Source organism: Salvelinus sp. IW2-2015, linkage group LG36 (assembly GCF_002910315.2).
Source record: "Salvelinus sp. IW2-2015 linkage group LG36, ASM291031v2, whole genome shotgun sequence".
Taxonomy (NCBI): Eukaryota; Metazoa; Chordata; class Actinopteri; order Salmoniformes; family Salmonidae; genus Salvelinus; species Salvelinus sp. IW2-2015.
Window position 1 is genome coordinate 6,541,894 of NC_036875.1, and position 12,925 is coordinate 6,554,818.

The window sequence follows — 12,925 nt, forward strand, 5'->3', positions numbered from 1 at the left end:
CTTCTGGCTGATGTTTTGGTCACTTTGAATGCTGGCAGTGCTTTCACTCTAGTGGTAGCATGAGACGGAGTCTACAACCCACACAAGTGGCTCAGGTAGTGCAGCCATCCAGGATGGCACATCAATGCGAGCTGTGGCAAGAAGGTTGCTGTGTCTGTCAGCGTAGTGTCCAGAGCATGGAGGCGCTACCAGGAGACAGGCCAGTACATCAGGAGACGTGGAGGAGGCAGTAGGAGGGCAACACCCAGCAGCAGGACCGCTACCTCCGCCTTTGTGCAAGGAGCACTGCACGAGCCCTGCAAAATTACCTCCAGCAGGCCACAAATGTGCATGTGTCTGCTCAAACGGTCAAAACAGACCTCATGAGGGTGGTATGAGGGCCCGACGTCCACAGGTGGGTGTGGCTTACAGCCCAACACCGTGCAGGTCGTTTGGCATTTGCCAGAGAACACCAAGATTGGCAAATTCGCCACTGGCGCCCTGTGCTCTTCACAGATGAAAGCAGGTTCACACTGAGCACATGTGACAGACGTGACAGAGTCTGGAGATGCCGTGGAGAACGTTCTGCTGCCTGCAACATCCTCCAGCATGACCGGTTTGGCGGTGGTCAGTCATGGTGTGGGGTGGCATTTCTTTGGGGGGCCGCACAGCCCTCCATGTGCTCGCCAGAGGTAGCCTGACTGCCATTAGGTACCGAGATGAGATCCTCAGACCCCTTGTGAGACCATAGCTGGTGCGGTTGGCCCTGGGTTCCTAATGCAAGACAATGCTAGACCTCATGTGGCTGGAGTATCAGCAGTTCCTGCAAGAGGAAGGCATTGATGCTATGGACTGCCCGCCCGTTCCCAGACTGAATCCAATTGAGCACATCTGGGCATCATGTCTCGCTCCATCCACCAACGCACGTTGCACCACAGACTGTCAGGAGTTGGTGGATGCTTTAGTCCAGGTCTAGGAGGAGATCCCTCAGGAGACCATCCGCCACCTCATCAGGAGCATGCCCAGGCGTTGTAGGGAGGTCATACAGGCACGTGGAGGCCACACACACTACTGAGCCTCATTTTGACTTGTTTTAAGGACATTACATCAAAGTCGGATCAGCCTGTAGTGTGGTTTTCCACTTTAATTTTGAGTGTGACTCCAAATCCAGACCTCCATGGGTTGATAAATTTGATTTCCATTGATAATTGTGTGTGATTTTGTTGTCAGCACATTCAACTATGTAAAGAAAAAAGTATTAATAAGAATATTTCATTCAGATCTAAGATGTGTTTTTAGTGTTCCTTTATTTTTTTGAGCAGTGTATACGTGAACACACATTTCAGTGATGAAATATACAAGTCAGGGCACAGATCCTCTCTTACTGAATCTCACCTCTCAGCGCATAGCGACGTGAGCAACTATACTGCCCATCAGAGACTTCACTCCTCACACAGAATAGTTTAAATGTATGTTGAGCTCTCTGTGTTTGCGCATATCCGTTAACTAGAATTCTGTCCGTGGTGCTGAATGCAGTGTACTTTTCCCTCCGTGTAGTTCATGGCATGTTTAATAAATAGTTCTGTGCATTTAAAAAGTTAAGTAGCATATTGGATGTGATTTACAGTAGATTAGCTCAACAGTCATACACATGATGTATAACCTGTAATATGATTCTGGCTCACGATGGAAAAAATATCTTCTAATATGGCCATCCATGGAAAATAATTGCCCAGGCCTGGTATAGGGTTACTACGCAGTCCTCCAACCTCCGGATGGAGAATGTTCATGCTATTGATTGTTTTCCCCTTGCCTTGCTGCGTTGTCATGTTCTGGCATCGAAGCAACTGACGGACGGTGATGTCATACATTTAGGAAGGAGCGTCCTTCATTTCTCACTGTACAACACCAGGGAGAGAGTTATCTACTCTCCCTTCCACTTCTTTCCTCGGGCGGGTAACACTCCCGGCGCAACAGCTAGGCATTAAATGTAATGTTGAGCTCTCTGTGTTTGCGCATATCCGTTAACTAGAATTCTGTCCGTGGTGCTGAATGCAGTGTACTTTTCCCTCCGTGTAGTTCATTGCATGTTTAATAAATACCTACCAAAAAGGAGAACATGGATGTGGTTTAGTTCTGTGCATTTAAAAAGTTAAGTAGCATATCTGGATGTGATTTACAGTAGATATAGCTGTCAACAGTCATACACATGATGTATAATCCTGTAATATGATTCTGGCTCACGATGGAAAAAATATCTTCTAATATGGCCATCCATGGAAAATAATTGCCCAGGCCTGGTATAGGGTTACTACGCAGTCCTCCAACCTCCGGATGGAGAATGTTTCATGCTATTGATTGTTTTCCCCTTGCCTTGCTGCGTTGTCATGTTTCTGGCATCGAAGCAACTGACGGACGGTGATGTCATACATTTAGGAAGGAGCGGTCCTTCATTTCTCACTGTACAACACCAGGGAGAGAGTTATCTACTCTCCCCTTCCACTTCTTTCCTCGGGGCGGGTAACACTCCCGGCAGCACAGCTAAGGCATTCAGCAAGGGACACGCTGTGCCTGTGTAAAGAGCTTAGCACTATTTACCACAGAAATAAGGTTATAATTATAGGTCGACCGATTAAATCGGGGCCGATTTCAAGTTTTCATAACAATCAGAAATCGGTATTTTTGGGCACCGATTTTTATTTTTTTTGTTTGTTTTTTTAACACATTTAATCTTTATTTAACTAGGCAAGTCAGTTAAGAACACATTCATATTTTCAATGACGGCCTAGGAACATTCTGTTGATTTTTAACCTTGTCAGCTCGGGGGATCCAATCTTGCAACCTTACAGTTAACTAGTCCAATGCTCTAACACCTGATTACATTGCACTCCACGAGGAGCCTGCCTGTTGGCGAATGCAGTAAGCTAAGGTAAGTTGCTAGCTAGCATTGAACTTATCTTATAAAAAACAATCAATAAAATGACTGTCATTGCTCCAATGTGTACTTAACCATAAACATCAATGCCTTTCTTAAAATTAATACACAAGTATATATTTTTAAACCTGCATATTTAGCTAATAGAAATCCAGGTTAGCAGGCAATATTAACCAGGTGAAATTGTGTCATTTCTCTTGCGTTCATTGCAYGCAGAGTCAGGGTATATGCAACTGTTTGGGCCGCCTGGCTCTTTGCAAACTAATTTGCCAGAATTTTACGTACTTAAGACAACATTGAAGGTTGTGCAATGTAACAGGAATATTTAGACTCATGGATGCCACCCGTTAGATGAAATACGGAACGGAATAAACGTTTTGTTTGAGGTGATAGTTTTCGGATTAGTCAAAGGTATATGGTTTAGAGAGAAATAGTCGACGCGTTATAATTCCTGTAATAACTTGCGGCTGAATTTGAAAGGGGTTCCTTCGTTATTTTACCGTTCATGTCTTCCATAGAGAATGTCTTGATCTACTTCAAATAAGGTCTGTGTTTCGTGCAGGCTTAAACCGCCTCGACGTTTTGATACCCATGTAAATCTCACTAGGATAAGGTAACGTTTGTTAACATATTTTCATAAATCCACTCTACAAATGTTTTTATCTTCGCTTATATTTAGCCAATATTGATCAGAGTTACCTTGTCCTATGGATATCTACACAGTTATAAAATTGGCACGGTGATGTAAGCCTACACGAAACACAAACCTTATTTTAAGTGAATCTAAAAAATATCCTATGCAATAAATGAAGGAACCGCTTTTCAGATTTTGCTAGGTGTCATGGGAATTATGACTCGCACTTTGGTTGTCAATTCTTACCATGCCCATTATTAAAATAGGATTTCCTGCATATAGAAATTAAGGTTTTTGTTTTCAACATTCATCACAGGTAACTTAAACTCTATTTTTATTCAAACAATTGAGAGTATTTGTCTCCTAAGCAGACTCTTCAGTATCATTGTCACTTCAGAGCTGTATGTGTGTGTGTATTTATGTATTATATTAAGTTAAAATAAAAGTGTTCATTGTTCATTCAATATTGTAGCAATTGTCATTACAAAAATGTGTGTGTGTGTGTATGATAAATATATATATTTTTTTTTTTATAAAATCGGCCGATTAATCGGTATCGGCATTTTTTGTCCTCCAATAATCGGTATCGGTATTGAAAAATCATAATCGGTCGACCTCTAGTTATAATATGCCAATAAGGCTACAAAACAGAGAGAAAAGGGCTTTGTTTGGGAAATGAGCACTAAAAGAAGAGGAAAAGGAGTGGAGACCGAAAAGTAAAACTATTATCTCTCTATTTTCTAATCAAATTTGATTTTGAGAGAGGAGCGTGTTGGGAACTCACTCTCACTGATCCTAGAGCTATAGAGATGCTTAATTCACTTAAGAGGATTCGAGCTGTAGTCAGGAGAATCTGTCGGCGGAAGATTTTTTGCCCACTTGGCAATGGTAACAATGGTAACAATGGTAACAATGGTAACAATGGTAACAATGCAGGCAGGTGTGCACCAAAAGCACCAGGGAAGACTAGGCTATAGCCTACCCCTACTCACGTGTCAGCAGGGTGATGTTATTACTGCTGCAAATACAGGGTTTGCCCCACTACCAGTGTAGTACTGTATCTTAGAGAAAAATGGGACATGTAGCCTATAGCTACGTCCCAAATGGCCCTAGTCAGAACTAGTGCACTATGTGGGGAAGGGAAAAGGGTGCCATTTGGTACAYAGCCTGTCTGCTGTGTAGGCCTAACCTACAGCTCTACTTTTGTCTTAGGGCCCATTCAGATTAACTAGACTTGTAACCAGTGTGCCTCAGTCACCAGATATTCTATTTTTGTGTGTTCCCATTAGCTTCACTTAGTGGCTTCGGCGAAGCTACTTTCTGCCTGCACACCTCTAGTACCGGAAACCTCACAGTAGACAGTTTGGAAGAATAGCACGCGAGCTGCAATTCTCATCAAACCATTACATCACTTTTTTCGCCATTTCTTTATATCTGAAAGGTGTTGCCAGTATCAAAGTATACGACATAGTCAGTAAAGTTCTGCCTACGACATAGTAGAAATGTAGCCGTAATGCTGAGGCGGCCTGGCACGCATTAAATCACGAAMATTCTATTGTTGTCCGACATCAAACTTCTCCTTGTCAATCACAAAGCTTCACATAAATGCTTTTAATGTGCCTTCAGAAAGTATTCACACCCCTTGACTTTTTCCACATTCTGATTTTAACGATCTGCACCAAACTCRGTGGAAGAAAGTGGAAAAAACACTAAAATAAATTGATTATATAAATTTAACCCCCTGAGTCAATACATGCTAGAATCTCCTTTGGCAGCCATTACAGCTGTGAGTCTTTCTGGATAAGTCTCTAAGAGCTGTCACACCTGGATTGTACAATATTTGCCCATTATTTTATTTTTTTATTATTCAAGCTCTGATAAGTTGGTTGTTGAACATTGCATTTAAGACAGACATTTAAGTCTTGCAATAGATTTCAAGCCAAAATAAGTGTAACTAACTAGGCTACTCAGGAAGATTCAATGTCGTTTTGGTAAGGAATTCCAGTGTTGAGAATGACACAAATATTATTTTCCACAAAGATTGCTGCTTCAGTGTCTTTAGATATTTTTGTCAGATGTTACTATGGAATACTGAAGTATAATTACAAGCATTGTTAACCCTTTATCAAGACCTCTGCAATCCGCCCTGGCATGCTGTCAATTAACTTCTGAGCCACATCCTGACTGATGGCAGCCCATTCATGCATAATCAATGCTTGGAGTTTGTCAGAATTTGTGGGTTTTTGTTTGTCCACCCTCCTCTTGAGGATTGACCACAAGTTCTCAATGGGATTAAGGTCTGGGGAGTTCCTGGCTTTGGACCCAAAATATCGATGTTTTGTTCCCCGAGCCACTTAGTTATCACTTTTCCTTATGGCAAGGTGCTCCATGCTGGAAGAGGCATTGTTCGTCAGCAAACTGTTCCTGGATGGTTGGGAGAAGTTGCTCTCGGAGGATGTGTTGGTACCATTCCTTATTCATGGCTGTGTTATTAGGCAAAATTGTGAGTGAGTCCACTCCCTTGGCTGAGAAGCAACCCCACACATGAATGGTCTCAGGATGCTTTACTGTTGGCATGACACAGGACTGATGGTAGCGCTCACCTTGTCTTCTCCGGACAAGCTTTTTCCCCGGATGCCCCAAACAATCGGAGAGGGGATTCAGAGAAAATGACTTTACCCCAATCCTCAGCAGTCCAATCCCTGTACCTTTTGCAGAATATCAGTCTGTCCTTGATGCTTTTCCTGGAGAGAAGTGGCTTATTTGCTGCCCTTCTTGACACGAGGCCATCCTCCAAAAGTCTTTGCCTCACTGTGCGTGCAGATGCACTCACACCTGTCTGTTGCCATTCCTGAGCAAGCTCTGTACTGGTGGTGCCCCGATCCCGCAGCTGAATCAACTTTAGGAGATGGTCCTGGCGCTTGCTGGACTTTCTTCGGCGCCCTGAAGTCTTCTTCACAACAATTGAACCGCTCTCGAAGTTCTTGATCTGATAAATGGTTGATTTAGGTGCAATCTTACTGGCAGCAATATCCTTGCCTGTGAAGCCCTTTTTGTGCAAAGCAATGATGACGGCACGTGTTTCCTTCCAGGTAACCATGGTTGACAGAGGAAGAACAAAGATTTCAAGCACCACCCTCCTTTTGAAGCTTCCAGTCTGTTATTTGAACGCAATCAGCATGACAGAGTGATCTCCAGCCTTGTCAACACCTGTGTTAACGAGAGAATCACTGACATGTCAATTGGTCCTTTTGTGGCAGGGCTGAAATGCAGTGGAAATGTTTTTTGTGGATTCAGTTCATTTGCATAGCAAAGAGGGACTTTGTAATTAATTGCAATTCATCTGATCACTCTTCATAACATTCTGGAGTATATGCAAATTGCCATCATACAAACTGAGGCAGCAGACTGTGAAAATGTATATTTGTGTCATTCAAAACTTTTGGCCACGACTGTATATTTGTGTTTTAGGTTAATTGTCCTGATGAAAGATGCATTTGTTTCCCAGTGTCTGTTGGAAAGCAAATTGAACTAAGTTTCCCTTCTAGGATTTTGCCTGTGCCACAAACATAATTTGTATTCCGTACAAAAAGCATATTTCTTTGCCACATTTTTTGTAGTATTACTTTAGTGCCTGGAAAATGGATGCATGTTTTAGAATATTTGTATTCTAACTTCTTTTCACTCTGTAATTTATGTGAGTATTGTGGAGTAACTACAGTGTTGTTGATCCTTCCTCAGTTAAGGTGCCGACAGAAAGTATTCACACCCTTTTACCGTTTCCACATTTTGTTGTGTTACAGCCGGAATTTAAAATGGATTAAGTTGAGATTGTGTTTCACTGGCCTACACACACACACACAATACACCATAATATCAAACAGATTCAAATACAGAAAACAGATTTWAAAAAATAACACCTTACGAAACAGCGGGGACTGAAGACACACACCGTAATATTGCAGTACGGAAAGCCTAAATAAATTCAGAGAGCATACCAATACTAGTCAAAAGTTTTGAATGAGGTGTGTCAAGGGTTTTTCTTTATTTTTACTATTTTCTACACTGTAGAATAATAGTGAAGACCTCAAAACTATTAAATAACACAGCTGGAATCATTTAGTAACCAAAAAATTGTGTTAAATCAAAATATGTTTATATTTGAGATTCAACAAAGTAGCGACCCTTTGCCTTGATGAAACTTGGCACACTCTTGGCATTCTCTCAACCAGTTTCATGAAGAATGCTTTTCCTACAGTCTTGAAGGAGTTCGCACATACACTGAGCACTTGTTGGCTGCTTTTCCATCACTCTGCGGTACAACTCATCCCAAACCATCTCAATTGGGTTGAGGTCGGGTGATTGTGGAGGCCAGGTCATCTGATGCAGCACTCGATAAATCTCCTTGGTCAAATAGCCAGAAATCTCAAATTTGGACTCATCAGACCAAAGGACAGATTTCCACCGATCTAATGTCCATTGCTCGTGTTTCTTGGCCCAAGCAAATCGTATTGGTTTCTTTGCAGCAATTCGACCATGAAGGCCTGATTCACACAGTCTCCTCTGAACAGTTGATGTTGAAATGTGTGTGTTACTTGAACTATATGACATGCACCGAATACAACAGGTGAAATGCTCGTAGTAGCCCATCTTAGACCAAAAATAACTGAAGCAACAAATTTGCAATGAATCCATTATATTATTCGGAGAAAATTGAGTGACTCGAGGTCAGGTCCCTCTTGTACCAAGAAAATGTATCTTACCTTTGTTCCTGTTTTGACTTTAGACTTCAACTTTTGCCGCCGTTTCAGCTTCTTCTTGCTTGAAGCTTTCTTTCCCCTGAAACACATTGTAAAAAAACATGAGCAAATCCAGTAACAGCTGGGTCTATAGCCTATCACAACTATGTTAAGTTAATATTCTAACACATTGACCAAAAAAAAAGGGACAGAAAGAATACAAATAGTACAATGCCATAGCTTTATTTTGAAGGCTAACCCCAACCACCCCCAACCCCTCTTTACACTGCTGCTACTCTCTGTTTATCATATATGCATAGTCACTTAAACTATACATCCATGTACATACTACCTCAAATTGGGCCAACCAACCAGTGCTCCCGCATGTTGGCTAACCGACTTATCTGCATTGTGTCCCACCCACCACCCCCTCTTTTTTTACGCTACTGCTACTCTCGGTTTCTCATATATGCATAGTCACTTTAACCATATCTACATACTACCTCAAATCAGCCTGACTAGCCGGTGTATGTAAGTAGCCTCGCTACTTTTATTGCCTCGCTACTGTATATAGCCTGTCTTTTTACTGTTTTATTTCTTTACCTACCTATTGTTTACCTAATACCTTTTTTGCAATATTGTTTATAGCGCGTGTAAGTAAGCAATTCACTGTAAGGTAACCTGTTGTATTCGGCGCACTTGACAAATTGTGCACGATTGTGAAGCCACGCCCCTTTTTCTGAAGAATTGCATTGTGGGCCCTACAAGTACTAGTTCGAGCCAAGGTAGGAGCGAGGAGAGGGACGGAAGCAACACTGTTACACTAGCAATAACAAGCTAGATGAGTGACATGATTCTCGCTGGATTTGAATTCAGATATACAATCAAAAGTTGACACCTACTCATTCAAGGTTTTTTTATTTATTTGTACTATTTTCTACATTGTAGAATAATAGTGAAGACATCAAAACAATGATATAACACATATGGAATCATGTAGTAACCAAAAAAACATAAATCAAAATATGTTTGAGATTCTTCAAAGTAGCCCCCCTTTGCCCTGATGACAACTTTGCACACTCTTGGCTTCATGAGGAATGCTTTTCCAACAGTCTTGAAGGAGTTCCCACATATGCTGAGCAACTCCAATACCTTGACTTTGTTGTCCTTAAGCCATTTTGTCACAACTTTGGAAGTATGCTTGGGTCATTGTCCATTTGGAAGACCCATTTGAGAACAAGCTTTAAGTTCCTGACTGATGTCTTGAGATGTTGCTTCAATACATCCACAATTTTTTCTTCCTCATGATGCCATGTATTTTTTGAAGTGCACCAGTCACTCCTGCAGCAAAGCACCCCCACAACATGATGCTGCTACCCCCGTGCTTCACGGTTAGGACGGTGTTCTTCAGCTTGCAAGCATCCCCCTTTTTCCTCCAAACATAACGATGGTCATTACGACCAAACAGTTCAATTTTTGTTTCATCAGACCAGAGGACATTTCTCCAAAAAGTACGAYCTTTGTCCCCATGTGCAGTTGCAAACCRYAGTCTGGCTTTTTTCTGGCTGTTTTGGRGCAGTGGCWTCTTYCTTGCTGAGCGGCCTTTCAGGTTATGTCGATATAGGACTCGTTTTACTGTGGATATAGATACTTTTGTACCTGTTTCCTCCAGCATCTTCACAAGGTCCTTTGCTGTTGTTCTGGGATTGATTTGCACTTTTCGCACCAAAGTACGTTCATCTCTAGGAGACAGAACGCGTCTCCTTCCTGAGCAGTATGATGGCTGCGTGGTCCCATGGTGTTTATACTTGTGTACTATTGCTTGTACAGATTAATGTGGTACCTTCAGGCGTTTGGAAATTGCTCCCAAGGATGAGCCAGACTTGTGGAGGTCTTATTTCTTTTGATTTTCCCATGATGTCAAGCAAAGAGGCACTGAGTTTGAAGGTAGGCCTTGAAATACATCCACAGGTACACCTCCAATTGACTCAAATKATGTCAATTGGCCTATCAGAAGCTTCTAAAGCCATGACATATTTTCCAAGCTGTTTAAAGGCACAGTCAACTTAGTGTATGTAAACTTCTGACCTACTGGAATTGTGATACAGTGTATTATAAGTGAAATAATCTGTCTGTAAACAATTGCTGGGAAAATTACTTTGTCATGCACAAAGTAGATGTCCTAACCGACTTGCCAAAACTATAGTTTGTTAAAAAGAAATTTGCAGGGGGTGGAAATACGAGTTTTAATGACTGCAACCTAAGTGTATGTAAACTTCTGACTTCAACTGTGTATATATATATATGGTAAAAAAAAAAAGGGACTTATCTGGGAATATATCCAAGATAAACACTGTTCGATCCACATAAACATATCTAGCTAAGCTGGCTAGTCAAAAATTAAGCAGCTACTGACGTCTTATTTGTTTATCTTTCCGAATTTACAGACTAGCTACCTACATATATTAACCCAAAAACAACCCCATACGAAGAGTAACTCTGACCTTAGTTACCAACCTTGTAACGTTACACCGCGTAAAAAAAATACCACTAACAACCAACACAACGAAGCTAGGGAGGAAATGTAGCTAACTGTGCTAACTAACGCACTAGCTAGAGGTTAGCTAGGGACTCATTAGCTGACGTTAACTAGCCAAGTTACCGATATAACTAGGTAGCACTATTGACGGGTTTCTGCAAACTAACCTACCCATAACGTTACCCCACAGTAAAAGTATTATCACGACTGGACACTAAAGACGATCATGTGGCCAACTAGTTGCTGAACCGCTAAGTTAAGCATCTTACTAGCAAACTAGCTAGGGAAGTTAGCTTGGCTAACTAGCTGTGTGAGCCTGCATTCAAACATTGGTGATGTGAAAACCATGCAGGTAGTTGGGCTAATTAACGTAGCAAGTTAGCTACGAAGGCTGCCAACTAGCTCAGACAAGCCTGCAATTTAGAATTTTCACAATTTCAACCTACCTTCCTTGGTTTATCCCTTGCTCCTTGTCATTGATAGCCGTGGAATAAATCATCCTGTATCTTTCCGCTAAAGCTCGCCCAGAGAGTAGAAGTTGGTATCGACTTCGGCAATCCGACTGGGTTCCTGGTGTTTGACACGAACCCATTCCCGACCCAAAAGAGGAGAAATCGTCCCCAACTCCAGAAATTACGCTGATGCCGAGCCGCATCGAAGGTAATGGGGATGGCACAATCCCTCCATCACCGACTGCCGCAGCAGCACACATAATCGTTTTGGAGAACAATGCATATATTGCATCAAAAAATATAACAGCTACCTAGATAGCTTGCCGTTATATCACAACTGTCAATCGAAAATCCTACACCTCGTCATTTGTCCATCCTGAAATGCAGCCACATCCAGTGTATCTCCTAAAACGGCACAAACGGAGTCAACGCGGTGCAACTGCGAAATAGGCTTCCAATTCCAGACCGTGGAATCGGCACTTGTTTCCCTGAATTCCGAATCTCAAGCCATTTTGTCTTTGGAATTAAAGCAATAATCTTTTTTAAAAGTGTGTCTTCATTGTGTAGTGTTTCTTTACTCCGAATAGGCAGCACTTTCAAATGTGCTGCCATCTTAGCTTCTTCATCATCATCATCCTTCTTCTTCTGTGTGTTTTATGGTGGACTAGACACAAAAAGGTGTATTGCCGCCACCAACTGGACGATTTGAAACCAAAATAAATAAATCCATACATAATAGTGAAACTAACTTAATCTACCCTAATAAAAATAGTACATTATTTTAGTTCTCCATATCTCCTTTCTCAGGCTCTAGGACCTGAGAGGGTGGTACGGCTTGTGCCAATATTGCATGTAACTCCTTCGCTGAGAAATCTTTCAGCCCCAGGAACTCCTCCGCCGCAATTACTATGATTTATATCTTCCTGGACCTTCTCTCCACATTGGCAGTGCCATTAATTACCATAGCTATAAATTCCACAAAGTCCACCTTCCTAACCTTTAAAATGTCAGGATCCTGCTGGTGAAAGGCAACCCCTGCAGTGTAGGCCTATCCACTACCATGGACTCTTCTTGTGCACCATTCAAACCCTCAACCCATTTCACAACTGCTGCATATGAAATGCTCTGTACAACCCTGACTTTGGCCACCTCATTCTCTTTCACCCTTGTGGGGCATTCGGAAGACGTGGCTTCATGGTTCGCAACATGTCACATATTCATCACTTTTATAACACATAATATGACGCTTCATCATCCTTCCCTGCTGCTCGTTACCAGTTTATTTTTTTTATTTTTTTGAAAATGTCTGGGATCTTTTATTACAGCTCATGAAACACTTTACATGTTGCTTTAAAAAAAATGTGTTCAATATATCTCAATCTCAAAAATAATTCAATATATGGAAAATTGTCGGTATAAAATCAAGACTTCTCTCAAACCTGTATGGCAGATTGAGGGCAAGAGGATGGTCAGTTTGCCAAGGCCGATAATAACCTTTTTTTTTTTACCTTTTTTTTAATAGTATTATTCATAATATAAAAATCAACTTACATTGCTACATCAAACATGTCTAACAAAACAAAACACAGGTATTAACAAGAAAATACTCAAACATACAAAAAATATCAATAAAATACAAAAAATAAA

General features: G+C 41.4%; 1 protein-coding gene across 1 annotated transcript in view; it reads right to left on the bottom strand.

Annotated features, from left to right (window-relative positions):
* The window catches only part of LOC111959629 (MYC binding protein 2), a 236,902-nt gene extending 224,990 nt beyond the window's left edge, over nucleotides 1-11,912 (bottom strand). The window contains 2 exon segments of the mRNA XM_023981339.2: nucleotides 8,312-8,387; nucleotides 11,273-11,912. Of these exon segments, the coding sequence (XP_023837107.1) occupies nucleotides 8,312-8,387; nucleotides 11,273-11,538 (342 nt within the window). The 5' untranslated portion in view covers nucleotides 11,539-11,912.
* Nucleotides 11,913-12,925: the final 1,013 nt, after the last annotated feature.